The following is a 27,922-nucleotide window of genomic DNA, read 5'->3' on the forward strand; positions in this document are numbered from 1 at the left end:
AAAATCTACTTTAATAGCTGAAAATTATGTTATGTTAAATTATAATGCAAAAGAAATCATTCCTTCTAAAATCATGAATTGTATTGCAATTGTGGTATCTTTAAATTTAATTGCAGCGTGATTTTTTTAAATTTTTTTTTAACACCACAACGCTCAGCCCTACTACAACATTCATATCAACAAAATAGTGTCTGTAGCACTACAGTGGCTCCAAAATTAACTAGAATACAGTGCATAAAGCCTTAGAATGAGAATACAAAATTGCTACAACCAACAACCACATACAGGTAAATTGTTGATGCTAAATTTGTTTTCTTGGTAAAATAGCACCAAAATCGTCCACCCAGTATCAAGTAAATCCAATGTGATAAGAGACGAATTGAGTCAATCAATCTTCTTCATTTTTTGGCGCTTAACTGGAACTGGGTCGCAGTGGCAGCAGGCTGAGGAGGTCAGCCCAGACAGTGGATGTGGCCCACTTTTCCTGGGGAAGAAGTGACACTCAGTCCAACGGGGACTGACATGCACGTTTACATGGGTTTTCCCTGCGGTCATTAGACTGTGTCGGGGAGGAAATCCAAAGTATGCTATCATTTAGAGAGGGGAAAGAACCCAAGGAGGTGAAATGCAAACTCTGCAGGCAAAGAGTTGTCTATCATTTGTCTACCTCAAACATGCCTCATCATCTGAAGCCTGTAAGTAGCTTAACGTTACCAATGTAGTATGGCCACACCAGATAGCTCAGGTAAATAAATGTGTTGTCATATGCACCATGAGGCTTATCCAAGTATTTGTGGGGACTGGAAAAGCTAAATTACTTTGCTTACTGATTTTCAGTCCTAACCCTAACCCTACAATTGCAGTGCTTGACCTGGTTAGCTTTTCAACAGAGAAATCACAGTTGAACTGAGGAACATCAGACCCGCATGAATCGCTCAAACTTTTTAAGTGAATGTGTGACTCACGAATCAGGCTAAAACATAATTGTACAACATGTGATTCTTGTATATGATTCCCCCCCCCCCTCTACCCTCCAAGTTCTGGACCACAGAAATGCAGTGCTTGCATCAAAGAGGACTTGTTTGAGGAGCCTACTTCCATTCTCAAGCAAGGTGGTGTAAGTATATTTTCAGCCTACAGTTCATTTTAGGAATTTAGTTGACACTCCATAGAATCATTTACTGTGAGTGAATCTAGCACACAACTTGTGGGAAGCAGGGCTGGATCATAGAGGTCCCAGGCACAAACTTCATGCCTCAGGCCATTGTCCCGGGCATCTTATATAAAATGACAAAGTGAAAACAGAATTGTAGAAATTTTTGCAAATTAAAAAGGTGTGATGACCCTCTCAACCTGACTGTTGTTTTTACCTTGCAGGGACAGAGTGAGCTGCAGGGTGGAACCTCTCATTAGCAGACTTGACACACATGGGCCCTGTGTGTCAAGACAGTATAAAAACCCTCTGGAGCTCAGTCTCTCCCTCTCTCCTGCCTGAGACAGCTGTTTGACTTGGTTTAGTTTGGTTTGTTTTGCTACTGGTCTCTGTAGTTGCACCATGCAACACTCCATTACCATGCCTTTCCATTCATGCACTCACCTACACACACTCCATATTTATTTTAGGTTGTTCATAAGTTTACTGATTTACTTTAATAAATTCCTTTGTTAGCCATCCTCTATGTGCGTCTCCCTTCTTGGTCATGGCTGTATGGCCCGGCTGTGATAAGTGGGGGCTTGTCTGGTTCAATTTGGTGTGTTATGGCCGTTGGTTATAGTTTAGGGTAAGGTTTGTGGCTGAAGTATGTTTGTGTCAGGCACGTCCATTGGTTGGGGGATGCATTTTGGATATTTGGTTGGTGGTTTAGGTTGGCTGTGATTTCAGGCAGGGGAAGCTTTGTCTTGTGCTTAGGTAGAGCTAACAGCAGTGGCTGCATGGTCCTTTAGTTAAGTGTGCATGCTTTTGGAGAGTTTCCCTGGATAGGTTTGAGCAATGTGGTCCATTTGGGCTCGTTGGTTTGCTTTTTTTTTTTTTTTGGTTTGTTGTTTTTTTGTGGTGTGCGGTTGGAGCAGTTGTCTTGGGGCCACAGCCGGAGTTTTCAGGTGAGTAGCCAGTTTGCTGGGGGCTTAACCGGGCTTTTGGGTTAACTGTTTAACGAACCCACTGCTAGTCCACATGAAGACTAGGGTTAGTGAGATAGGTTACTTTTAGCTAGGCAGGTTAGATAGTGGGGAACGTCTGCATTAGTTGTGGGCACTAGTGGACTTGTGACACTTGTTGTTTGGCATGTTCTGGTGGTGAGGCCTTCAGTCCTAGGATGGCAGGAATTGAGGATTTTGTTGCTGCTCCTAGTGAGGAGTTTTCGGATCAACTTTCTAAAATTGCAGAAGAGTATGAGCTTGATTTTAAGCAGTGTTGGTGGTAAGTGAAAGAAAGATGCTGTTAGGGCTGTGATTAGGCTGCAGCTGTCTAGGAGTGCTGGTTTCTAAGGAAGAGGAATCAAGTCAGCCCTTAACAGCACAGCCAAGTTCTGTTCCATCTTCATGCTTTACTTTTGAGCAGCAGAAAGGATTGCTGTTGCAGTTTTCTCATGAGGAAGAGAAGCAAAGGATTGAGACGGAAAAACATTTGGAGATTGAGAAACAAGTTGCACTTGAACATTTGCGGCGAGAGACAGAAGAGGCCAAGATAGTAGTGCTGGGCGGTATGACCAAAAATGTATATCACGGTATTTTTCAAAATTATATCGGTTTCCTGGTATATGACGGTATTTTCTTTTTTCATGCACGACTGGGTGTTAACCACATTTTCTAATGATTTAGAGAAGCTTTACTGCAGTAAGTTAACTTAAAATGACCTATTTTACTGTCATGAGAAATGAATACTGGACATTAATGTCTAGACAACTGGACATTAATCTCCAAGTTGTCCACCCTAGTATTAATACAGGTTTACATGGCAACACAAAATGATGCAGAGAGGTGGCACTCATGATTCTAATGAAGTGAAGGAATCAGAATGCATGACAGTTGCAGTCAAAATACAGAACCTTTTTATTATACAAATTTAAGGCCACTTGCATTAATATGCAGACCGATTTGACTGATTTAACAATATGTTAAAATATTATTATTTTAAAAATGTGAATTACTTATCAAATAGACCTAACAATTCAGCTACCAATGAATGAGCAGTAGTATGCATGTGATAACATAGATTGAAAAATAAGCCGAAGTGATACTGCTTCTCTGAATAGACAAGCTAAGCCAGTGTGCTGCTGTTAGCCAGTGAAAATAGAGCGGAGTGGCAACTCTTCGCTTTGTTACACAATCTATGTCAGTGCACCGCTGGAGCCTGGAAAGTTTCTTTGCCTTTGCCAGACGGATTTTTTGAAGCCGAAGAACTTCCAAACAGCCGACACAGCTCCTCTTTTTGGTAAAAGTTTTTCAGCTTCATTTTCTGAGTCCCCACTGCTTAGTGAGTGCAACTGCAAAAACAGTCCCCCCCCCCTCCAACGATGTCCCACGGTGCTACGTTCCGCATGCTGTTCCCAACGTTATGTGCGCTACACACACACACACACACACACACACCGGTATTGGGGTATCTGAAAAATTCATATCATAAAAAAAACTACCTAAATTTAATGAGAGAGATCCAGATATGTTTTTTTCTTTATTTGAGTGGATTTCAGAAGCTAGAAATTGGTCAGACTCAGAACAAATTCTGTTGCTTCAATGTGTATTGTCAGATAAAGCACAGGAGGCATATGCGTCTTTAGGTGGTGACAACTTAAATTATAAATCTGTTAAAGCTGCTGTACTGAAGGCGTATGAGTTAGTTCCAGAGGCATATCGCCAATGTTTTAGAACTTGGGGAAAAAAAGGCGTAATCAGTCACATTTGGAGTTTGCACGGGAGCTTAGTACCTTTTTCAGTTGTTGGTGTACAGCTTCTGAGGTTGATGATTTTCAGGGTTTGTGTAATTTGATAATCTTGGAACAGTTTAAGAATTCCTTGCCTAGTAAGGTTGCCACTTATCTTACTGAGCGTAAGATCACAACTGTAGCGGAGGCTGTGGGACTGGCAGATGCCGGTCCAGTAAACCTGCACATGAGTCTGTGGTTCAGAAGGACTCCATTAAGAAGTCACCTACTCGCTTTAGTGGATCTTCAGGTCAGGTGGGTCGGGGGGCTTCTGGGAGGGATGTGTGTAACTACACTATATTACCAAAAGTATTCGCTCACCTGCCTTTACTCATACTATGAACTGAAGTGCCATCCCATTCCTAACCCATAGAGTTCAATATGATGTCGGTCCACCTTTTGCAGCTATTACAGCTTCAACTCTTCTGGGAAGACTGTCCACAAGGTTGAGGAGAGTGTTTATAGGAATTTTTGACCATTCTTCCAAAAGCGCATTGGTGAGGTCACACACTGATGTTGGTCGAGAAGGCCTGGCTCTCAGTCTCCGCTCTAATTCATCCCAAAGGTGTTCTATCGGGTTCAGGTCAGGACTCTGTGCAGGCCAGTCAAGTTCATCCACACCAGACTCTGTCATCCATGTCTTTATGGACCTTGCTTTGTGCACTGGTGCACAGTCATGTTGGAAGAGGAAGGGGCCCGCTCCAAACTGTTCCCACAAGGTTGGGAGCATGGAATTGTCCAAAATGTTTTGGTATCCTGAAGCATTCAAAGTTCCTTTCACTGGAACTAAGGGGCCAAGCCCAGCTCCTGAAAAACAACCCCACACCATAATTCCTCCTCCACCAAATTTCACAGTCGGCCAGTATTGCCAATAGATGGCATTGACATGATTTTGGGGAACAACTTGGCTGGTAGTCGAGTTTGGGACTCAATGCCACCGGCGCCAGTCGTTGCTCTGTCTCCTGTTAGCACAGAAGAGCTTGATGAAAGTGCTGTGTGTTTTCCTGATGTTTTCCCTGTCTGTGCAGTTACACGATCAGACTCAGGCGGAGTCTAAGGGGGTAGATGGGGAATGTTAGACTGTTTTGCCATGTTTGCCTGAGTTTCCTTTGTCAGTATCTCGCAGTGAGTTACAGAGTGAACAGAGGGCTGACCCATTGTTGAAGGAGCTGTTTGGGTCTGTACGGTCAGCTGGTGAGGTCAAAAGTATGACTTCTGGTTACTTTGTTCAGGATGGGATTTTGATGAGAAAGTGGTTGGCCCATGGGGAGAATTTGTTGGCGATCCCATTTTTCAGTTTGTAATTCCATCCAAGCTTCGAAAGCATGTGCTAAAGCTGACTCATGAGGGGTCAGGTCACTTGGGTGTCCGGAAAACGTATGATAGGGTTTTGCGACACTTCTTTTGGCCACGATTAAAGAAGGATGTTTCTGAACACATTAAAAACTGTAGCACTTGCCAGCTAACAGGTAAGCCCGATCAGGTCATTAAACCAACCCCATTGCAGCCTATTCCAGCTATTAGTCAGCCATTTGAGTATCTTATTGATTGTGTAGGGCCACAGCTCCGTGCCAGGTCTGGCAGTCAGTATTTGTTGACGGTTATGTGCCAGAGTACTCGCTACCCAGCAGCTTATCCATTGAGGGCAATAACTGCAAGGTCTGTGGTTAAAGCTTTGTCATAATTTATATCTGTGTTTGGCATCCCCAGGATTATTCAGTTGGATCAGGCGTCCAATTTTTCCTCTCATTTGATGGCCCAAGTGTTAAAACTTCTGGGAATCAGAAATAACCAGTCCACAGCCTACCACAGAGTCAAGGCGCTTTAGAGCGTTTTCACCAAACATTAAAATCTCTTTTGTGTGCATACTGTACTGAGTTTGGTGGGGACTGGGAAGAGGGGCTACCTTGGTTACTTTTAGCAGTACAAGAGGTAGTGCAAGAAAGCACAGGGTTCAGCCCAAATGATTTAGTGTTTGGCCACACGGTTCGGGGTCCTCTGTCTCTGTTTAAAGATGGCTGGAAAGAGTCTGATCCACCCACTAATCTCATCGATGATGTGAATGGGTTTAGGCACCGGTTATATATACACTATATTGCCAAAAGTATTCGCTCATCTATCCAAATCATTGAATTCAGGTGTTCCAATCACTTCCATGACCACAGGTGTATAAAATCAAGCACCTAGGCATGCAGACTACTTCTACAAACATTTGTGAAAGAATGGGTCGCTCTCAGGAGCTCAGTGAATTCCAGCATGGTGCTGTAATAGTAATGTAATAGGATGCCACCTGTGCAGTAAGTCCAGTTGTGAAACTTCTTCGCTACTAAATATTCCACAATCAACTGTTAGTGGTACTATAACAAAGTAGAAGCGATTGGGTACGACAGCAACTCAGCCACGGAGTGGTAGGCCACATAAAATCACAGAGCGGGGTCAGCGGATGCTGAGACGCATAGTGCGCAGAGGACGCCAACTTTCTGCAGAGTCAATAGCTTGAGACCTTTAAACTTCATGTGATCTTCAGATTAGCTCAAGAGCAGTGCGTAGAGAGCTTCATGGAATGGGTTTCCATGGCCGAGCAGCTGCATCCAAGCCTTACATCACCAAGCACAATGCAAAGCATCGGATGCAGCGGTGTAAAGCACACCGCCACTGGCCTCTAGAGCAGTGGAGACGTGTTCTCTGCAGTGACGAGTCACGCTTCTCCGTCTGGCAATCTGATGGACGAGTCTGGGTTTGGTGGTTGCCAAGAGAACGGTACTTGTCTGACTGCATTGTGCCAAGTGTAAAGTTTGGTGGAGGGGGGATTATGGTGTTGGGTTGTTTTTCGGACGTTGGGCTCGGCCCCTTAGTTCCAGTGAAAGGAACTCTTAATGCTTCAGCATACCAAGACATTTTGGACAATTTCATGCTCCCAACTTTGTGGGAACAGTTTGGAGATGGCCCTTCCTGTTCCAACATGACTGCGCACCAGTGCACAAAGCAAGGTCCATAAAGACATGGATAAGCGAGTTTGGTGTTGAGGAACTTGACTGGCCTGCACAGAGTCCTGACCTCAACCCGAGAGAACACCTTTGGGATGAATTAGAGCGGAGACTGCGAGCCAGGCCGTCTTGTCCAACATCAGTGTTTGACCTCACAAATGCACTTCTGGAAGAATGGTCAAAAATTCCCATAAACACACTCCTAAACCTTGTGGAAAGCCTTCCTAGAAGAGTTGAAGCTGTTATAGCTGCAAAGGATGGGCCCACATCATATTAAATCCTATGGTTTAAGAATGGGATGTCACTCATGTTCATATGTGTGTGAAGGCAGCCGAGCGAATACTTTTGGCAATATAGTGTATCAGGGGAGTTAGCAAAACAGACATTGGCTTTGTCACAGGCTAAAATGAAAGCAAGGTATTATCGCCGCACTGAGTTGCGTGAGTTTAGTGTTGGCGATCAGGTTTTGGCTCTTTGCCCATCGCTGAGTTCACCCTTTCAGGCAAAGTTTTCTGGTCCTTATACAGTGGTAAAACGTGTGTCAGACCAGAATTATCTGATTTCCACTCCAGGGCGAAGAAAGCCTGTTTGTTCCATGTAAATCTGCTAAAACCCTTCTATGCTCACCCTTCCAGGACATCTTTGCTCAGCTGGAGTCCGCAACTGTCAGTCCTGCTGTGTCAATTGGTACAGTGGGGATGGTTTCAGGTGTGAATGAGGATGATGCTGTTCTCGAGTCTGATGAGGGGACATTATCTGGTCAGTTGAAAAATTCTGAGACCCTCAAGAATCTGCACAGCCTGTTTAAACATCTGTTAGCGACACAGGCAACCGAATTTGCAGAGCTCATTCTGAAGTATTCTGAGTTGTTCAGTGATGTGCCCTCCCATACTCATTGGGTGGAACATGATATTGATGTTGGTGATGCACAGCCGATTCAACAGCATTTTTATAGGGTTTCTCCAGTAAAGCGTAAATATTTAGACACTGAGGTACAGTACATGATTGAAAATGACATTGTTGTTCCTTCTTCATCTAGCTGGGCTTCCCCATGTTTGTTGGTGCCTAAAAGTGACAAAACGCCCAGGTTTTCCAAAGACCTCCGGAAGGTCAACAAGGTGACAAAACCAGACTCTTTGCCTCTGCCTCGTATGGAGGATTGTATAGACCAGGTTGGTGGTGCTAAGTATGCAAAAAAATTTGATCTGCTAAAGGGATACTGGCAGGTACTGTTATCCATAAGAGCACAGGAAATAGCAGCTTTTAAAAGGCGGGGCTGTTTTCCTATAAAGTAATGCCATTTGGGTTGAGGAATGCACCAGCCACTTTTCAACGTTTGATGAACCGTGTGGTCTCTGGGCTGGCTGTGCAGTGTGTCTATAGTTTGGTCTATAGTGATTCTTGGTTTTCTCATGTGTAGTGTGTTAGGGCACTGTTTGATCAGCAGGCAGAGGCGAAGCTCACAGTGAATCTTGCCAAGTGTGCGTTTGCTCGTGCAACTGTAACCTATCTGGGTCAAGTGGTTGGACAAGGGTGTGTGGCTCCTGTGTGTGCCAAGGTTTTGGTAGTTTCTACAGCCTGCCACCAAAAAGGAGCTTATGAGATTTCTGGGGATGGTGGGGTACTATCGTTGCTTTTGTAGGAATTTTTCAACAGTTGTTTCACCCCTAACCGATTTGCCGAAGGCAAGGGCTAAGTTTGTGTGGTCAAACAAGTGCCAGGAAGCTTTTGATTACCGTAATTTCCGCTACTAAAAGCCGCTACTTTTTTCACACGCTTTGAACCCTGCGGCTTAAACAACAATGCGGCTAATCTATAGATTTTTACGGGCTAACGGCCTCCAGGGGGCGCTCTAGCAGAAAGCGCAAGAGCAAGACAGACAGGTGGAAGAGATGATGCGCCGAGGAAGACGCTAGTTTGATTGTGTTTTGAACAGTCATTTTGCGCATCATGCACACTATAGATGCACACACCCTCATCATGGAAAACACACGAAGAAATGCATATGTTGCAGCTTTTAAGTTGCGTGATGAAGAGGACAGCACAAGCACAAATTCGCCTCGAGACGAAAGTGACATTGAGAGCGACAACGAAAGAGAGACTGAGAAAGTGTGTGACGAAGTCATTCTGAGGCTATTCAATTCCGACACTGAAGAAGACGACTTCAGTGGTTTTAGTGCGCAGGAGGAAGATGAAGATAGCGATCAATGACTTTTCTGGTAGGCAAAAGGCCTACGGATGGTAGGCTGGTTATTTTTTTAACCAGCCGTGTTACTGCCGTTTTACTGTCGCTGTACTGCCGTGTTACAGGCGCTGCTTGGAAAAAAGCATTTATTTAAGTAAAAAAAAAAAAAAAAAAAAAAAAAAATCTTTCTGTGTACCATCTTTCTGTGTAAATATCTCATGTTACAACGTGGACACCTGCGGCTTATAAAGAGGTGCGGCCTATATATGTACAAATTCTTTTTTCTTTTTAAATTTAGTTGGTGCGGCTTATATTCAGGTGCGCTCAATAGTCCGGAAATTACGGTATATCAAATCTCTTTTGTGTTCAGCACCTGTGCTAGTTGCACCCTGTTTTGACCGTCCTTTTGTTTTGAAGGTGGATGCAAGCCATGTGGGGGCAGGAGCAGTCCTGATGCAGGAAGACGAGCAAGGGGTTGGAAGGGAGGTCAGTTTCTTCTCTAAGAAGTTCAACTGACATTTGAATTACTCGGTGGTTGAGAAGGAAGCTCTTTCATTGATCTGGGCCCTGCAACACTTTGCTGTTTATGTTGAGAGTGGTGTAACTCCATTGGTGGTATATACAGACCACAATCCGCTGATGGACATCCGACACATTAGAGGTCATGAGAATGTGGTTGCAGATGCACTGTCATGTGCTCTGGTTATGGAATAGTGAATCAAAAGTTTGCCTGCTTATGTACGGGTTCTCCTATGTATTTAAATTTGATCCTGGTCAAGTTTTCTAATAAGAATGTTTTGGTAAGATTTATTATATGTTGCTAGGGTTAGAGGGTGGAACCTCATTAGCAGACTTGACACACCTGAGCCCTGTGTGTCAAGACAGTATAAAAACCCTCTGGAGCTCAGTCTCTCCCTCCCTCCTGCCTGAGACAGCTGCTTGGTTTGGTTTGTTTTTCCTATTAGTTTCTGTAGTTGCACCATGCAACACTCCATTACTATGCCTTTCCACTCATACACTCACCTACACTACTTATCCTACTGATTATTATTATTATTATTATTATTATTATTAACCTTTATTTAACCAGGTAAATCCCATTGAGATTAAAAATCTCTTTTTCAAGAGAGACCTGGCCAAGACGGTCAGCAGCAAAAACACAAAGTTACAGACAGAGACACGACAGATAGAGTTAAAATCACACGAGAAAATCACTACAAAACAAACAAACAAACAAAAAAACATTACAACAACACAACAGTATAATACAAGCAAGTCAAAAGATGAATAAGACAGAGCTTTCGGGGAGACTAATATCAACACTGATGTGCTAAAAACAACAACATTCAATGGACCTCAATTCACCATCTCTCATTACTGATTTAAAAACATTCATTGACACCAAGTCCTTTAGTTTCAGTTCACTTTGCAACAAATTCCACGTCGAGGGAGCAGAGTAACTGAAAGCCCTCTTCCCAATTTCAGTCCGGACATTTGGGACAGAGAGCAGAAAGAATTCCTGTGAACGCAGAGAGTACACTCCGGTGTTTTTCTGTGCAGTGAGATCACATAAATAGGGTGGAAGCAGCTCAAGAATAGTCTTATAAATAAAAATGCACCAGTGTGTGAACCTACGGGTCGCCAGAGCTGGCCAACCTATCCGAGCGTATAATTCACAGTGGTGAGTAAGAGCTTTACAATTTGTAATGAACCTTAAAGATGCATGGTACACTGTGTCAACCATATGAAGACACTGACCAGAGGCATACATATATAAAACATCACCATAATCCAACACAGGTAAGAAGGTGGCAGCAACAAGACGCTTTTTTGCATCAAAAGAGAAACACATCCTGTTACGAAAATAGAAACCTAATTTTAGCCTTAGCTTCCTGACCAGGTACTGAACGTGTGATTTAAAACTGAGAGAGTCATCAAGTAAGATACCCAGGTATTTGTAAGACTTGACAATCTCAATCTCTTTTCCATTAGCTGTAGTTACCACAGGTACATTGGCGCTTGACTTAGAGTTGGTAAACAACATGAGCTTGGTTTTATCAGCATTCAGAACAAGTTTCAGCTCGCACACACTCCATACTTATTTTAGGTTGTTCATAAGTTTATTGATTTACTTTAATAAATTCCTTTGTTAGCCATCCTCTGTGTGCATCTCCCTTCTTGTTCATGGCTATACGGCACGGCTGTGACAAAGGAAAAACTCAAAATTTAACTCGAAATTTAGCTCAGGTGCCTCCCATTTCTCTTGATGGTAACTGAGATGTTTCTACACCTTCATTGGAGTCCACCAGTGGTAAATTGATTGGACTTGATTTGGAAAGGCACACACCCCTCTATAGAAGGCCTCACAGCTGACAATGAATATCAGAGCAAAAACCAAGCCCTGACGTCAGAGGAACTGCCTGTACAGCTCAGAGACAGGATTGTTGCAAGGCACAAATCAGGTGAAGCCTACAAAAAAATAAAAAATAAATAAAAATTCTGCTGCACTGAAGATTCCCCAGAGCACAGTGGCCTCCATAATTCGCAAGTTTTGCACAACGAGGAGTCTTCCAAAAGTTGATCACCCGGCCAAACTGAGCAATGATGGGAGAAGGGCCTTAGTAAGAAAGGTTACCAAGAACCCCATGGTCACTCTGACTGATGGGAGAAAATTCCAGAAGGACAACCATCACTGCAGCCCTCCACCGATCTGGGCTTTATGGCAGAGTGGCTAGACAGAAGCCTCTCCTCAGTGCAAAACACATGAAAGCCCACTTGGAGTTTGCAAAAAAGCACCTGAAGGACTCTCAGACTGTGAGAAACAAGATTCTTTCGTCTGATGAAACCAAGATTGAACTGTTTGGCCTCAATTCCAAATCTTATGTCTGGAGGAAGCCAGGCACCGCTCATCATCTGCCCAATACCATCCCAGCAGTGAAGCATAATGCTCTGGGGCTGTTTTTCAGCAGCAGGGACTGGGAGACGGGTCAGGGTTTAGGGAAAGCTGAATGGAGCAAAGTACAGAGATCTCCTCAATGAAAACCTGTTCCACAGCGCTCAGGACCTCAGACTGGGCCGGAGGTTCACCTTCCAACAGACCGTGACTTTAAGCACACAGCCAAGACAACACAGGAGTGGCTAAGAGACAACTCTGTGAATGTTCTAGTCAAGGTCAAGTGGCCCAGGCAGAGCCGTGACTTGAACCCTATTAAACACCTCTGCAGAGACCTGAAAATGGCTGTGCACCGACGGGCCCCATCCAACCTGACCAAGCTTGAGAGGATTTGAAGAACAGGAATGGCTGAAAATCCCCCAATCCAGGTGTGCAAACTTGCTGCGTCACACCCAAAAAGACTCAAGGCTGTAATTGCCGCCAAAAGTGCCTCAACTAAGTACTGAGTAAAGAGTCTGAATACTTTGGTCAATGTGATGTTTCAGTTTTTTCTTTTTAATGAACTTAAAAAAGCTACCTCCACACTGCCATTACGGTGGTATCTGTCCTCCTCTTGTCCATGTTTTATTTTCTGCTTCTAACCTGCTTCTTTACTTTAATTATGCAATATTTTATAATCTGCCCCGCATATATGTGTGTATGCATATATTTGTCTATTTTTGTATATGTGTATATGGGTGTTTGTGTATATATGCCTGTGTATGTGTATATGTGTACGTGTATATGTATTTTACAATCTGCCCCTCATATATGTGTGTTTATATATATTTATCTATTTGTGTATATGTGTATATGGGTATTTGTGTATTTATGCCCGTGTATGTGTATATGCAGGTATATGTATGTACGTGTATACAGTATGTATGTGTGTATGTATATATATGTATGTATACATGTATGTGTATGTGTGTATGTATGTATATATGTATATACATGTGTATTTGTATGTATGTATATGTGTATATGTATGTACAGTACAGGCCAAAAGTTTGGACACACCTTCTCATTCAATGCGTTTTCTTTATTTTCATGACTATTTACATTGTAGATTCTAACTGAAGGAATCAAAACTATGAATGAACACATGTGGAGTTATGTACTTAACAGAAAAAGGTGAAATAACTGAAAACATGTTTTATATTCTAGTTTCTTCAAAATAGCCACCCTTTCCTCTGATTACTGCTTTGCACACTCTTGGCATTCTCTCGATGAGCTTCAAGAGGTAGTCACCTGAAATGGTTTTCCAACAGTCTTGAAGGAGTTCCCAGAGGTGTTTAGCACTTGTTGGCCCCTTTGCCTTCACTCTGTGGTCCAGCTCACCCCAAACCATCTGGATTGGGTTCAGGTCCGGTGACTGTGGAGGCCAGGTCATCTGCCACAGCACTCCATCACTCTCCTTCTTGGTCAAATAGCCCTTACACAGCCTGGAGGTGTGTTTGGGCTCATTGTCCTGTTGAAAAATAAATGATGGTCCAACTAAACGCAAACCGGATGGGATGGCATGTCGCTGCAGGATGCTGTGGTAGCCGTGCTGGTTCAGTGTGCCTTCAATTTTGAATAAATCCCCAACAGTGTCACAAGCAAAACACCCCCACACCATCACACCTCCTCCTCCATGCTTCACAGTGGGAACCAGGCATGTGGAATCCATCAGTTCACCTTTTCTGCGTCTAAGAAAGACACGGCGGTTGGAACCAAAGATGTCAAATTTGGACTCATCAGACCAAAGCACAGATTTCCACTGGTCTAATGTCCATTCCTTGTGTTTCTTGGCCCAAACAAATCTCTTCTGCTTGTTGCCTCTCCTTAGCAGTGGTTTCCTAGCAGCTATTTGACCAGGCCTGATTGGCGCAGTCTCCTCTTAACAGTTGTTCTAGAGATGGGTCTGCTGCTAGAACTCTGTGTGGCATTTATCTGCTCTCTGATCTGAGCTGCTGTTAACTTGCGATTTCTGAGGCTGGTGACTCGGATGAACTTGTCCTCAGAAGCAGAGGTGACTCTTGGTCTTCCTTTCCTGGGTCGGTCCTCATGTGTGCCAGTTTCGTTGTAGCGCTTGATGGTTTTTGCGACTCCACTTGGGGACACATTTAAAGTTTTTGCAATTTTCCGGACTGACTGACCTTCATTTCTTAAAGTAATGATGGCCACTCGTTTTTCTTTAGTTAGCTGATTGGTTCTTGCCATAACATGAATTTTAACAGTTGTCCAATAGGGCTTTCGGCTGTGTAGTAACCTGACTTCTGCACAACACAACTGATGGTCCCAACCCCATTGATAAAGCAAGAAATTCCACTAATTAACCCTGATAAGGCACACCTGTGAAGTGAAAACTATTTCAGGTGACTACCTCTTGAAGCTCATGGAGAGAATGCCAAGAGTGTGCAAAGCAGTAATCGGAGGAAAGGGTGGCTATTTTGAAGAAACTAGAATATAAACCATGTTTTCAGTTATTTGACCTTTTTTTGTTAAGTACATAATCTACATATGTTCATTCATAGTTTTGATGCTTTCAGTGAGAATCTACAATGTAAATAGTCATGAAAATAAAGAAAACGCATTGAATGAGAAGGTGTGTCCAAACTTTTGGCCTGTACTGTATATGTGTATCTTTGTGTGTATAGACGTGTGTATGTATGTATGTGTATGTATGTGCATGTGCATGTGCATATATATATACACTACTCACAAAAAGTTAGGGATATTCGGCTTTCGGGTGAAATTTCCAGATGAACCTAAAATGCATTATAACCTTTACAGGTGAACTTAATGTGACCTTCTGTAAACTTTTGAATGCACATGTTTAACTGTTCAGTGTTTCAGTACTTTTTGCACAAGTTGCTGTTCTCTAACAAGGAGCTTAACGGCAAAATTCATAACAGGTGTTTGATCCATGAATCAACCAATAAATTTTATTGTATTTGTATTGTATTTGTTTAAATTGTATTTAAACAGTCTGCCTCATCATGCTATCCACATTTTGACATCATTTTGACCAAGACGACACCTAACAATTGATCAACAGTACCTCACCATTGCGAGGCTTCAAACAGGATGTTCTCAGACGGAAGTGGCCACTGAGCTTAGAGTGTCACAGAGTGTCATCAGTAGGTTGCAACAGAGATACAAAGAGACTGGAAGAGTCACAGAAAGGCATAGAAGTGGACGTCCTTTGGCCACATCCCACACTGATGACCGCTTCATTGTGAACAGTGCCCTGCGGAACCGGATGATGAATGCCACTCAACTCCAGGCACGTTTAAGGGAGGTGCAGGCACCCAAGTGTCACATCAGACTATTCGAAACCGTTTACATCAGCATGGTCTGCGTGCTAGACGACCTGCAAGGGTACCTGACCACACCACCAGGCACGGGTGTCATCGTCTTGCATGGGCCAGGGGGCATTTACGCTGGACGAGGGACCAGTGGGCCTCAGTGCTGTTCTCTGATGAAAGCCGATTCATGTTGAGCAGAAATGATGGCCGCCAACGATGTTGGAGACGTCAAGGAGAGCGCTATGCATCAGCCACTGTTGTCACCAGATGAGGCTTTGGTGGTGGTGGTGTTACTGTGTGGGCAGGTGTGTCTAGTCAGTACAGAACTGCCCTACACTTTGTGAATGGTACAGTGACAAGCCCATACTACCTGAATAACATCATTAATTCAGTCATTCTGCCCCTGCATGAACAACACAGGCCTAATTTCATCTTCATGGACGACAATGCTCCAGCTCATCGAGGTCGCATCATTAGGGAACGGCTGCTGGAGACTGGGGTACCTCAAATGGAGTGGCCTGCACTTTCTCCAGACCTGAATCCCATAGAAAACCTATGGGATCAGCTGAGTTGCCATGTAGAGGGTCGGAGCTCTGTACCCCGGAACCTCAATGACCTGAGGGCCACCCCTTCAAGAAGAGTGGGATGCCATGCCTCAGCAGACAATAAGTCGACTTGTGAACAGCATGAGACGTCGTTGTCAAGCTGTAATTGATGCTCAAGGGCACATGACAAGTTATTGAGACATTGACATTTTTTGTTGTGGTATATCCATATTGTTGGCTTTTGTTTCAATAAATTGTTTGAGATAAGGAAATCACCAGTGTATGCTTCTACTTAAATGCCCTACTTTCATGATATAATATCGCTGTAGCGTGAACTTTTTACATTTTCCGTAAATTTCTCCCGAAAGCCAAATATCCCTAACTTTTTGTGAGTAGTGTATATATGTGTGTGTGTGTGTGTGTGTGTGTGTGTGTGTGTGTGTGTGTGTATATATGTATATATGTGTGTGTATGTGTATATATAGATATATGTGTATATTTTAAATTTTATTTTAATCCCCAAACCCTTCCCCAGGGGGCCACTACCCCCACCTAGGCCGTTATTGCAAATAAGAGTCTTCTCTTAATTAACCTGCCTAGTTAAATAAAGGTTGTAAGTAAAAAAAAAAATTCTGTTTTCACATTGTCATTATGGGGTACTGAGTATAGATTAAAAATGAATTTAAACAATTGTAGCATCAGGCTGCAACATAAGAAAAGTGAAAGACATGAAAGGGGTCTGAATACTTTCATAATGTACTGTATATATATGTGTATGAATATTTATATATGTATGTGTACGTGTGCATGTGGTTTTGAAATGGAGTAATTAAGACGTAAATGAAGTGCAGACTTTCAGCTTTAATTTAGGGGGTTGAACAAAAATATGGCATTAACCGTTTAGGAATTACAGCCAGTTTTCTACATTGTCACCCCATTTTCAGAGGCTCAAAAGTAATTGGACAAACTATATATAACATACATAACTCTAATTATAAGTATTATATTCAAGGAATATAGGAAGAAAATCCTTTACAGCCTATGACTACCTGAAGTCTGGAAACCTTGAACCCATGGACAACATCACGAAATTCTGAGTTTCCTCCCTTAAGATGCTCTGCAAAGCCTTTCCTGCAGCTGTCTTCAGTTGCTGCTGGTTTGTGGGTCTTTGGGCCTTCAGTTTGGTCTTCAGCAGGTGAAAAGCAGCTCAGTTGGGTTGAGGTCTGTGGACTGACTCGGCCACTAAAGAATATTGCACTTCTTTGCTGTCAGTAACTCTTAAGTTGCTTTCACAGTATGTTTTGGTGGCATTTGGATGAATCCGAGCCAGTTCCCCTGGCAGCCATGCCATAACACTGCCTCCACCATGCTGGACAGATGATGTGATATGCTTTGGGTCATGAGCTGTTCATTTCATTCTCCACACTTTTCACTTCCCATCATTCTGGTACAAGTTTATCTTTGTTTCATCTGTCTGGGCAGGCTTTTTTACATGTTTTTTGTTTGTTTGTTTGTTTTTTTTGCAAAGTCTAATCTGGCTTTCGTGTTCTTGAGTGACACCAGTGGTTTGCGTATTGTTGTATACCCTCTGTATTTCTTTCTTTCTTTCTTTCTTTCTTTCTTTCTTTCTTTCTTTCTTTTTATTTATTTCTTGCAAACATCTTGACTGTAGATAGTTTTGACTTCCCTAGATTTTGTGAATGGGTTTTTCTTCACCAGGGAAAGAATTCTTCGGTCATCCATTTTAGATGTCTTCCGTGGTCTTCCAGGCCTTTTGGTGTTGCTGAGCTTACTAGTGCATTCCTTCTTTTTAGTTGATTTGACTACTCCTAAAGTTGTTGCTAAAGTTGTCTGTCTGATAGATTTTTTTTTTTTTTTTGCTTTTGCCTAATGATGGCCTCCTTCACTTGCATGGCACCTTTTTATTTGGATTGAATGTGTCCAATTACTTTTGAGTGTCTGAAAATGTGGTGACAATGTATAAAACTGGCTGTAATTCCTAAACGGTGAATGCTATATTTTTGTTGTACTCCTTAAAGCTGAAAGTGTGCACTTCAGTTACATCTTGATTATTTCATTTCAAATCCAATATGGTGGTGTAGAAGGGCAAAATTATGAATATTGTGTCATTGTCCAAATACTTATGGACCTAACTGTATATATTTATTCTAAACTATCGCTTATCAAATGAAGTGAGTGCTGACTGCAACTGTCAACACAACCTCTCTCTCACTGCCTCTCTCTGTCTCTCTCTCTCACACACAAGCCAGCCCACTCAATCAGGCCAGCAGAGACAAAGAATGGCTTTTCACACTTCGTTGCGAGCATTTTACTTGCATATGCGAGTAAAAATTCATGTATGAATACATAAAAAAAACATAGGGCCACCTGTCAGACCGAATAAGGCTACTGTTACTCAGAAAGATATGACCATCACAGTGTTTCCTGTATTAAAATGTATAGCCTCAATATCATCACAGCTGCCAAAAAGTAATGGTACAATCGACACATAGTTTTGATCTAAACATATCTGTTGCTATTCTGACAATACTCTGCCAATGCTACAGTTCTCCAAATACACTGCCGTTCTGCTGTAGTGCATCAACCTCTTTTTTGAGAGGTGAAAAATTCTGAAAATGTTGGAATTTCAGCTAAAAATTGGCAGATGTCAGTTTCAGATGCCAAATATCATTCCTACAAAGTTTCAAGAGATTCTGAGGTGGTCAAGTAACTGACCTCCCCTAATCTCGCTGAGTTGACACAGAATGACCCTCTCCTAGATATACTGATAGAATGCCCTGAATTTTAAAGATACTGAAGAGATGATGAAACTGCCTGGGCCCCATAACATCACAGAGATTCATATGTGCTTGTATGTTGTCCAATGAGTCAACTCTTCAGTCAAGATTCAGTCATAAATACAAAATAATTGGACAATAATTTTGTATAGGTGTTTGGATTGGGTTGATGTTGTGAAGATATATTTTTAAGCTATCAGTAGACAGTGCTTTTGTTGTTTGAACATCTTTATGTTTGTCCATTTACTGTCCCATGAATTTTATTCTTGGCATACATCACTGTAGGAATAAGTTTTTTGGTTCTGAGTAAACTGATGCAGAATTTGAAACCCTCACTGTAACAGTAGCCTTCAGACTGTAACTAAAGATGCAAACCAGACTGCCAGTAACAGCAACTACATTACTCCAATATCTAAAACAACCTTTGTGTTCCTTCCAGGCATTTCCAGACAATGCAGCGCGAAGAGAAGTGGAGGCCTTGGCAGCTGTCTGCCCCAATGAAGGATGCACATGGACGGGAACAATCAAAGAATATGAGGTGCACTTTAATACTTAGTATGGTGGGAAATGAATGGATTCAGATTCTGGTTAAACTTTTGTCAAAAACTGAATCAAGCCATGTTGGCAAAGTTCTCTCTGGAAGTTCAGTTGACATTAAATTCAGTGGACACATCTAGCTTTTGCTCCATTTCGGAATTGCTTTCTAGGATCATCAAAATGGATTTCAACATTTTCCTTCAAGGCATTTCCATGTTTTGGTTTTTGCAGTCTGTCAGCAACCAACCTAAAACAGAACCCAAGGAGAGCAAGAGCCTCCACAAAGCTCTATAGTATGCTGCGTTTCATAGAGGACAATGTGATTTCTGTTGCCTTGATACAACAGTTAGTATTGTCTGAATGGTGAAATAGTGAGAGTGGCTTGCGAGTTCTTGGATCATCAGCCACTGTGGTCAGTTGATAGAAATACTACTAATGGTAAGTTTCCTGTCCTGCTTCAATGCATAAGCCTAATCTGTGGATACTGTTGAAAACTGTGAATTTCCTTTGGGATGAATAAAGTATCAATCTATCTATCTATCTCTATCTATAAGCCTGGAATACACAAACAAATTGGTCAGTAAAATAAAATATTTTTCTATTTCTGAGCAGCATGAAATGGGAAAATGTCTCATGAGTAACACACAAAAGAACTGTGGTCGCAGTACTTAGGTCACATGCATGTTTTATATACTGTGTGGATAATATTTTGCCATACTGTTATTACATATATTTTAGTTGCTATAGATATTTTCTATAGCAAGCTTCCCATTCTGTCACCCTTCACCTCATACAGTTAGGATGGATGGTTTTGTGCAGCTGAAACCGCCAAAACTTACATGTGAAAAATCTCCTCTTCTTATTTTGTGATTTGTACATTCTTGATTCTTTTCCTAATGTCTCTGCCTTGTGTCTTTGTCCATCCGATGTGAGATACAAGCAGAGGTGACAAGGATGAGATGCAAGTATGGAGAAATTATAGCAACAGCTATTTAAAGGTATGGTGGCCAGACTCGTGCCAGCCCACCCAGCTGTTGGACTGCCAGCCTGAACACCGACTCGGGTCTCCTGTACTCTGGGCTCCAGTCAGCTTGCCCTGTGTACAGGCTGTCCTGCTCTCAACGGTGATGTCTGCCAACATGGCTTGGTTGCCCAGCACCCCTTCTGTTTCATCCCCTCTGACACAGATCGAGCCAGATCCAGCCCTGGATCTGGCCCCAGCAATGGCCCACTCTCTTAGTCACATTCTGACTCCTCTGCTGTCAGCGGTTTGTCGATACCACTGCCCCAACACCCACCTGCTGTAGGTGGTTTGGGAATACTTTCGCCCGACACTCACTGTGGACCCTTTCAACCAGTGGCAGACTCAGGCTGTTTGAAGTGCAGGGGCGCAAAAATAAAAAGGGCACCTACTGCATGACAGGCAGTCCCACCAGAATGCAAAAAGCTATGATGCATCATGTATGATGAAATAGTCTGCGTCCATAACAATTAACAGTATTTGTATCATGAGATGGCGGCGCCCTGTCCGGCTGCGGCTGCTTCGGCTCCCGGTAACATAGCCACTTTATCGGTAATTTCGCCATCTAGTTCAGTGTTTTTAGCATCACAAATTCAGCGAAACAGTGCTAGAATAGTATATGACCGGCAGTTTATCATTAGTCTTAGAAAATTTAGCAACGTAGACCCCGTAAACCCTGTAAGCCCAGAGACGCGGACCGTTCTACACAACCTCGGTCTGCTATGCCGGTCAGATCCAGCGGATCACAGAACAGCGGAGTCTCCCCCCAGCACAGGCCGCCCGCGGAGACATCGGAGGCGGTGCGAGAGGAAGCAGAAGCGCGGTTGTCGCGGTGGACTTACAGCTAAGCTAAAAGCTAACCCGTTCCGACCACCGCTTCCATCAGTCCTGCTCGCCAACGTACGCTCCCTGGAAAACAAACTGGACTACCTGAAGCTGGACTTAATCACGAAACGGGAGACAAGAAACTGCTGCATTATCATTCTCACCGAGACGTGGCTCAACTCTTCTGTCCCGGACACCGCCATCAGCCTGGACGGGCTAACAACATTCAGGTCCGACAGGAGCCATGCTCTCACAGGTAAAACACGGGGAGGTGGTGTTTGCATTTACACTAACAACAGCTGGTGTAACAACGCTTCTCTGGTCTCCAGTCATTGCTGTGTGGACATAGAGTTTACGATTGTGAGATGCAGACCCTTCTGCCTGCCCCGGGAATTCACCAGCGTCACCATTGTTGCTGTTTACATTCCGCCCAGCGCTAACTGTAAACAAGCCCTGAGTGTTCTCTACCGTGCCATCAGCGACATGCAATCCACACACCCGGAGGGAGTTTTTATTGTTGCTGGGGACTTTCACCAGGCCAACATGAAGACTGTGCTTCCGAATTTTTACCAGCATGTGGATTTTGCTACTAGAGGGGAGAATACACTGGACTTGGTTTACACAAACATCAAGAAGGCATTCAGAGCAGCCCCCCGCCCCCACCTGGGCTCCTCAGACCACCTCTCTGTTATGCTAATTCCTGCATACCAGCCTTTGCTCACCAGGGAAAAGCCGGCTGTGAAGAAGGTGAGAGTGTGGCCTGAGGGAGCCATGTCTGCACTGCAGGACTGTTTTGAATGCACCGAATGGAGCATGTTCAGAGAGGCTGCAACAGACAGTCAACACACCAATGTGGGGGAGTATGCTGCATCTGTGTCAGGCTACATACAGTGGTGCATGGAGGAGGTTACAGTCACCAAGACTATCATCACACGGGCCAACCAGAAACCTTGGATGACTAAGGAGGTGCGCGACAGACTGAGGGAGCGCAATGCTGCATTCAAATCTGGTGATGCGACGGCACTCAAATCAGCGAGGGCAAATCTGAACCGTGCCATCAGAGTAGCAAAGCGCGCCCACAGTCAGAAGATCCAGGGCTTCTTCCAGGACCCCAACAACACCAGACAACTGTGGCAGGGCATCCAGACTGTCACTGACTACAAAGCCACACCCACACCCTGCCAGGATGACATCAGCTTCCTCAATGAGCTCAACAACTTCTTCGGAAGGTTTGAAGCTCTAAATAAAAATCCTGCGAGGAAAGCTACCCCCACCCCGATGAACAGCCACTCAGGCTTGAAATCACTGCAGTGCGGAGAGCCCTGAGGAAGGTCAATGCACGGAAAGCTGCAGGCCCTGACAACATTCCAGGATGGCTGATCAAGGAATGTGCAGACCAGCTGGCCCATGTGCTCACAGACATTTTCAACATGTCACTGAACCAGGCTGTTGTCCCCCCGTGTTTCAAGTCGGCCACAATAATTCCAGTGCCCAAGAAACCAGCCATCACATGCCTTAACGACTTTCGCCCCGTTGCACTTACATCCACCATCATGAAGTGCTTCGAGAGGGTGGTTAAGGACAACATCATCTCCATACTCCCCCCATCATTCGACCCGTTCCAGTTTGCATATCAGCCAAACCGCTCCACGGAGGATGCCATCTCCACTGCTCTCCACCTGAGCCTGGAGCACCTGGAAGGAAAGAACACCCACGTACGGATGCTGTTCCTGGACTTCAGCTCAGCATTCAATACGATCATCCCCCAGGACCTGATATGCAAACTGGAGCCCCTGGGCCTCAAAACCTCTCTGTGTAACTGGCTGCTGGACTTCCTCACCGACAGAACCCAGTCTGTCCGTGTGGGGAACAACACCTCCAGTGTCATCTCCCTGAACACCGGCTCCCCCCAGGGATGTGTTCCCTGGGGGGAGCCCCCTGTTGTTCACCCTGATGACCCACGACTGTCGCCCCAGGTACAGCAGCAACCACATCCTGAAGTACGCGGACGACACAACAGTTGTGGGCCTCATTCAGGACGACAACGAACTGGCTTACAGGGAGGAAGTGCAACACCTTGTGGACTGGTGTAAGGTGAACAACCTGGTCCTGAATGTCGATAAAACTAAGGAGATCATCATGGACTTCAGGAGATCCAGACCCAGCCACACACCCCTCCTCATCAACGACACAGCCGTGGAAGTCGTGAGCACTACCAAGTACCTGGGGGTGCACATCACCGACAACCTCGGCTGGTCACTCCACACCTCCTCCCTGGCGAAGAAGGCACAGAAGCGCCTGCACTTCCTACGGCGGATGAGAAGAGCCTCCCTCCCCCCTCCCATCCTAACCACCTTCTACAGAGGGACCATCGAGAGCCTGCTGACCAGCTGCATCTCCGTCTGGTCTGGGAGCTGTAGGGCCTCAGACTGGAAGTCTCTGCAGAGAGTGGTGAGGACGGCGGAGAAGATCATTGGGACCCCGCTCCCCCCCATCCAGGACGTAGCAGACAGCCGCTGCCTATCCAGAGCCCACCGGATCATTTCTGACCCCACCCACCCCCAGCATGGACTGTTCTCCCGACTGGCGTCTGGCAGACGGTTCCGCAGCATCCGCTGCAGAACAGCCAGACTCAGAAACAGTTACTTCCCCCTGGCCATCAGACTGCTCAATGCCAAATAACTTGTCATATGGACAATACATTTCTGTGCAATATCCCCCCCCCCGCCGCCCGCCCGCCCAGCAGCTACGTATGGACAATACATTTCTGTGCAATATCTCTTTATGGAGGTATGGTTTCTTCAGGCCCAGGGTGTGTAGCCCAGTCTGGGAAACACCCCTGGGATGAGGAGAATTAATTACCTCCTATTTGTGCAATAACCCCCCCCCCCCGCCCGCCCAGCAGCTACGTATGGACAATAAATTTCTGTGCAATCTTCCACTGTTAACACTGTTTAGTCAGTTTTTTTTCTGTTGTTTACATTCTGTTCTTATTGCACTCATTATTATTTACATTGGTTATTCAGTTGTTTACGCTGCTCAGTCCGTTGTTTACATTCTGTTTTTATCTAGTTATTCTCAATTGCACTCATTATTATTTATACTGGTTATTCAGTTGTTTACACTGTTTAGTCTGTTGTTGTACATTCTGTTTTATCTAGCTATTCTAAATTGCACTCATTACTATTTAGCTCCTGTTTTTTAGCACTAGTTATATAGACCATATCATACCAGTTATATAGACTATATTTATGTATAATATTTATATTTATATATACCTAAATGGTCCCACAATTCCATCTCTGCTGTAATCCGGAAGCCAAGCAACGACATTTCGTTGCCAAAATCTCACTGCTGTGTTTTTTTGTGCAATGACAATAAAAGAAGTCTAAGTCTAAGTCTAAGTCTATAATAATTTATTACAACGGGACTGTAGATAATGTTGTTGTTACTGTATTACAAAAAAAACATAGCACTACCAGAAGCCCTCTTGCCTTGAATGAAATTAACCCACCTCAACATCACGCAAACAAGATATACTGTTCTTCATTTTTTTTTAATTTATTCCAGTTATAAAACACAAATATAAAATGAGCGTTCTTGACTGTGTTACTGATACATGTACACCAGACTCCCAGTGATCATCTCAAGTAAGGTCCTGCAAGAAAAGCCAATACACAGAAGTGCTAGAAGTGAGAGGACTTACATACCTTTATCTCCAGCCTTACTTCTGGAGCTTTGGACCCATCTTGTCGAAGACGAACTGGCTCTGGCTGCATTTTTCCTTTTCCCTAAACGGTACTTAAGCAAATTAAAATTAAGCAACGGAGACAGTGCAGATTACATCAAAATACTTGTGAGATATTAGCCTAACATTATTATGTTCTCTCTCCGTTGTAAGGACACGTCATGGTATTTTCTCACTTGGAAGGACATTAAAGAGAGCACCTTATGAGTTTTCGTCATCAGAAAGGCACCTGGGAACCTCATGTTTATTCCATTGTAAGGGCACCTGTCCAATATCAGCATGTCACATTTTCTCCACTGGAGAAAAGAAACTTCCCACATTCTCACACATGGAGGAACACCCTTTACAGCACGTCATCACATTTTATCCACTGGAGAGGCACTTCCCCATTACAAGAGCAGCAAATTTATTATAATTAATTGTGATTATTTATTTTATTGCATGAAGGGGCACCCTACAGGGCATTTGATCCTTTTTTCCCCCATGTGATGGGCAGACAATGGGGCATTTCCTCTCATTTTTAGCACTCTAGAGGGCACTTTAGTGATGGTTTTCCCCTCCACTTATTCCTGAAGTTGGCCTTAGTACAGAAGAAAGTTCTCCAAACAAAATAAAAATGGTACCTAAAGGAATCACTTCAACACTGAGTTAACTCACTTTAAGAGCTAAGTGTGTAGCCATAGTAAAACATTGTGTAATGGGTAAGCGTGTGTTAGCTCTGCAAGAAATGACACACATGAGATTTAAAGTTCTGAAAAGAGCCAATCTGGCTCAGCACTTTGTTTTTTTTTGGAGAAATGTATTTATTTTATACATATATTTATTTAGGCTTGTAACTGAGTTTGTGTACCTCCCCTAGATGGTACTAAAACATCATAACATTATCTTCTTTTAATGCATGAGACATCATTGTTCACTCAAGCCTCATTTTAAAGCGGCATGAATTACTAATGATAATGTTGTACATCTGTAGCTGTTTCTTTTACTGGACAGTCTAGTGAGAAGAAATTGGCTGCAAGTGCTTTTTCTTTGTATATTTCTATCTTTGAAAAGTTATCTTGACATCACATTTTTACTTCTGAGGAAGATAAATTCAGGGGATTGGGGAAAAAATGCTAAGTTTGTTTCAGCCTTCAGTTTCAGTTCAGTTCCCTGGGTTAAGAAAGAAAGGCACTGTTATTCCTCACAGTGGAAGAACAGAGAAGAAGAAGATTTTTGTTATCAAAAGTAATTATCTGGAAAAATGTAGAATGTCAGAACACCTTAATCCTCTGCAAAAGAACTATCAAGCCTGGAATGACACAAATAAATGTAACTTGTAGGTAAGGAGAAACATCCACTATATTTACTTAAGACACTGACTGTATCTCTATACCACAATGCAACTTATGTTACCACATAAAATTAGAAATATACTGCATTAAGTATCAGGTAAAGCATAAGCCCTATGAAACAAGGCAAACATGCAGTTGAGGCCTTAGGTTGAGAGTTAAAGTTAGAGCAGTAGCAAAGTCTTGCTAATCGCTAAGTCTAATTTAGCTACAACAGCACATATTGCTTAGCTGAACAGCAATTGTAGATGCCGATCATTAGCTCCATGGTGTGTTTAGTTCACTATGATAACTTTATTTCATGCAACAGCTTGAAATGTGTGTGTTGGGGAGGGGAAGGGGTTTCCCAAAACAAAATAAAACAAAACAAAGGGGACAGTCTGGATTTGTGAGGTTCAAAGCTTGAAATCTCAGCAGCTATCATTGTAACAGTGGATTGAATGGTATCAGAAACAGTCATACACCCTGGTGCTGTGTAATGGTCATATGCACATTTGAACAAGCAAAATATTACATTTTGTAACTTTAATTGGTGATCCTGGCATGATACTGAATGCCAGATATAAAGTGGTTAGGGAATTTATACGTCATTTCTTAAAAAAAAAAAAAAAAAAAAAAAAAAAATTGGAAAGACATAATGGCATGGATTGTGCCAGAGACAGGGCAGATATGGCAGAAAGGAAACATTACCAAATCACACACAAACTATATGGTCGAATAGATTGCACTAGGTGAAAGTGGAAAAATATCTGTTTTTGTATTTTAGGTGAGTTGTTCCTTTTAAGACGCGTCCCCTACTTCTACCTGCCACATGATGCAAAGACTACAAAGAAAAAAGCCATGTGACTTCACTGACTTTGCTATCCTGATACACTTATTGATTTATGGCACTTTAATGGAGTGTCTGCAGATGTTGGACACATTAAATCTCCTTGATAATGTGGTGCTTGTGGTTGATTGCCTGCAGGTCAGTCATGAGGGAAACTGCGACTTTATGATCATCCTCTGTCCTTCCTGTAAAGAGCTGATGAGAGCCAACGAGCAGGAGCGCCACAATGAGCGAGAATGTCCAGAGAGGACACTTAACTGCAAATACTGCAAGGAACCTTTCCTTTTGAAAAACATCAAGGTGAAACATTGCTTGCTCACTTTAATCAGAAATGTTCGTCTAGCAACATTGTAAATGTACATGAATTTGGACTTGTGACGAAGGAACATATTAGCTCAGTGTAGAGCTTTTTCTTAACAGTCCTTTTGACCGGTGTTAGTAATGATATTAATTAAGGATCTGTGTTTCCTTCTAACAGAGTCAGGGCCTGGATTGTGCATGCTGGCTCATTGGAAAGGCTCATGTATACTTGAATGTCCAGTGTCTTGATTTTGATGGAATGTTTATTGCTCACTGTTATGAATCCATAGTTGCTGTTCATAAATATTCATAAAACCAAATACTTAAACAATACAACAATGAACTTAGTGTGGTGAGCAAAAAACTATAAGTGCTCCTCCATCCAGCAACACCTGTGACCCAAGTGAAAGTTCCTACCTACATTGTAAATTACCCACAGCACAAAGGTGACACCTACTGGACTAATTTGGAGCTGACATACGCCTAACTCTATATGTTGAAATGGGTCCTTCACCTGCTATGTCATGTCTACTAAGTCAACGGTTACTGTGAATAAACTCTATTGGCACTGATTGCCTTATGTGACTCAATTTATGAGGTCCCAGTTTGACTAAGCATATCTAGAATGAACTAGAGCACTCTGGTTGTCAGATTATTTATTCATAGAA

The 27,922-nt window shown here is 43.2% G+C and overlaps 1 protein-coding gene across 2 annotated transcripts in view; it reads left to right on the plus strand.

Annotated features, from left to right (window-relative positions):
- Positions 1-27,922, plus strand: part of traf2a (Tnf receptor-associated factor 2a) — a 75,582-nt gene that overhangs the window by 3,790 nt on the left and 43,870 nt on the right. Inside the window, exons 2-4 of one of the 2 annotated variants that reach the window (XM_030059990.1) lie at positions 1,039-1,117; positions 19,103-19,201; positions 27,093-27,254. In XM_030059990.1, coding sequence (XP_029915850.1) covers positions 1,039-1,117; positions 19,103-19,201; positions 27,093-27,254 — 340 coding nt within the window. The remainder of the gene's footprint in view (positions 1-1,038; positions 1,118-19,102; positions 19,202-27,092; positions 27,255-27,922) is intronic. The other variant, XM_030059991.1, reaches the window with a different exon arrangement.

The sequence above is a fragment of the Myripristis murdjan genome, chromosome 9 (assembly GCF_902150065.1).
Source record: "Myripristis murdjan chromosome 9, fMyrMur1.1, whole genome shotgun sequence".
Taxonomy (NCBI): Eukaryota; Metazoa; Chordata; class Actinopteri; order Holocentriformes; family Holocentridae; genus Myripristis; species Myripristis murdjan.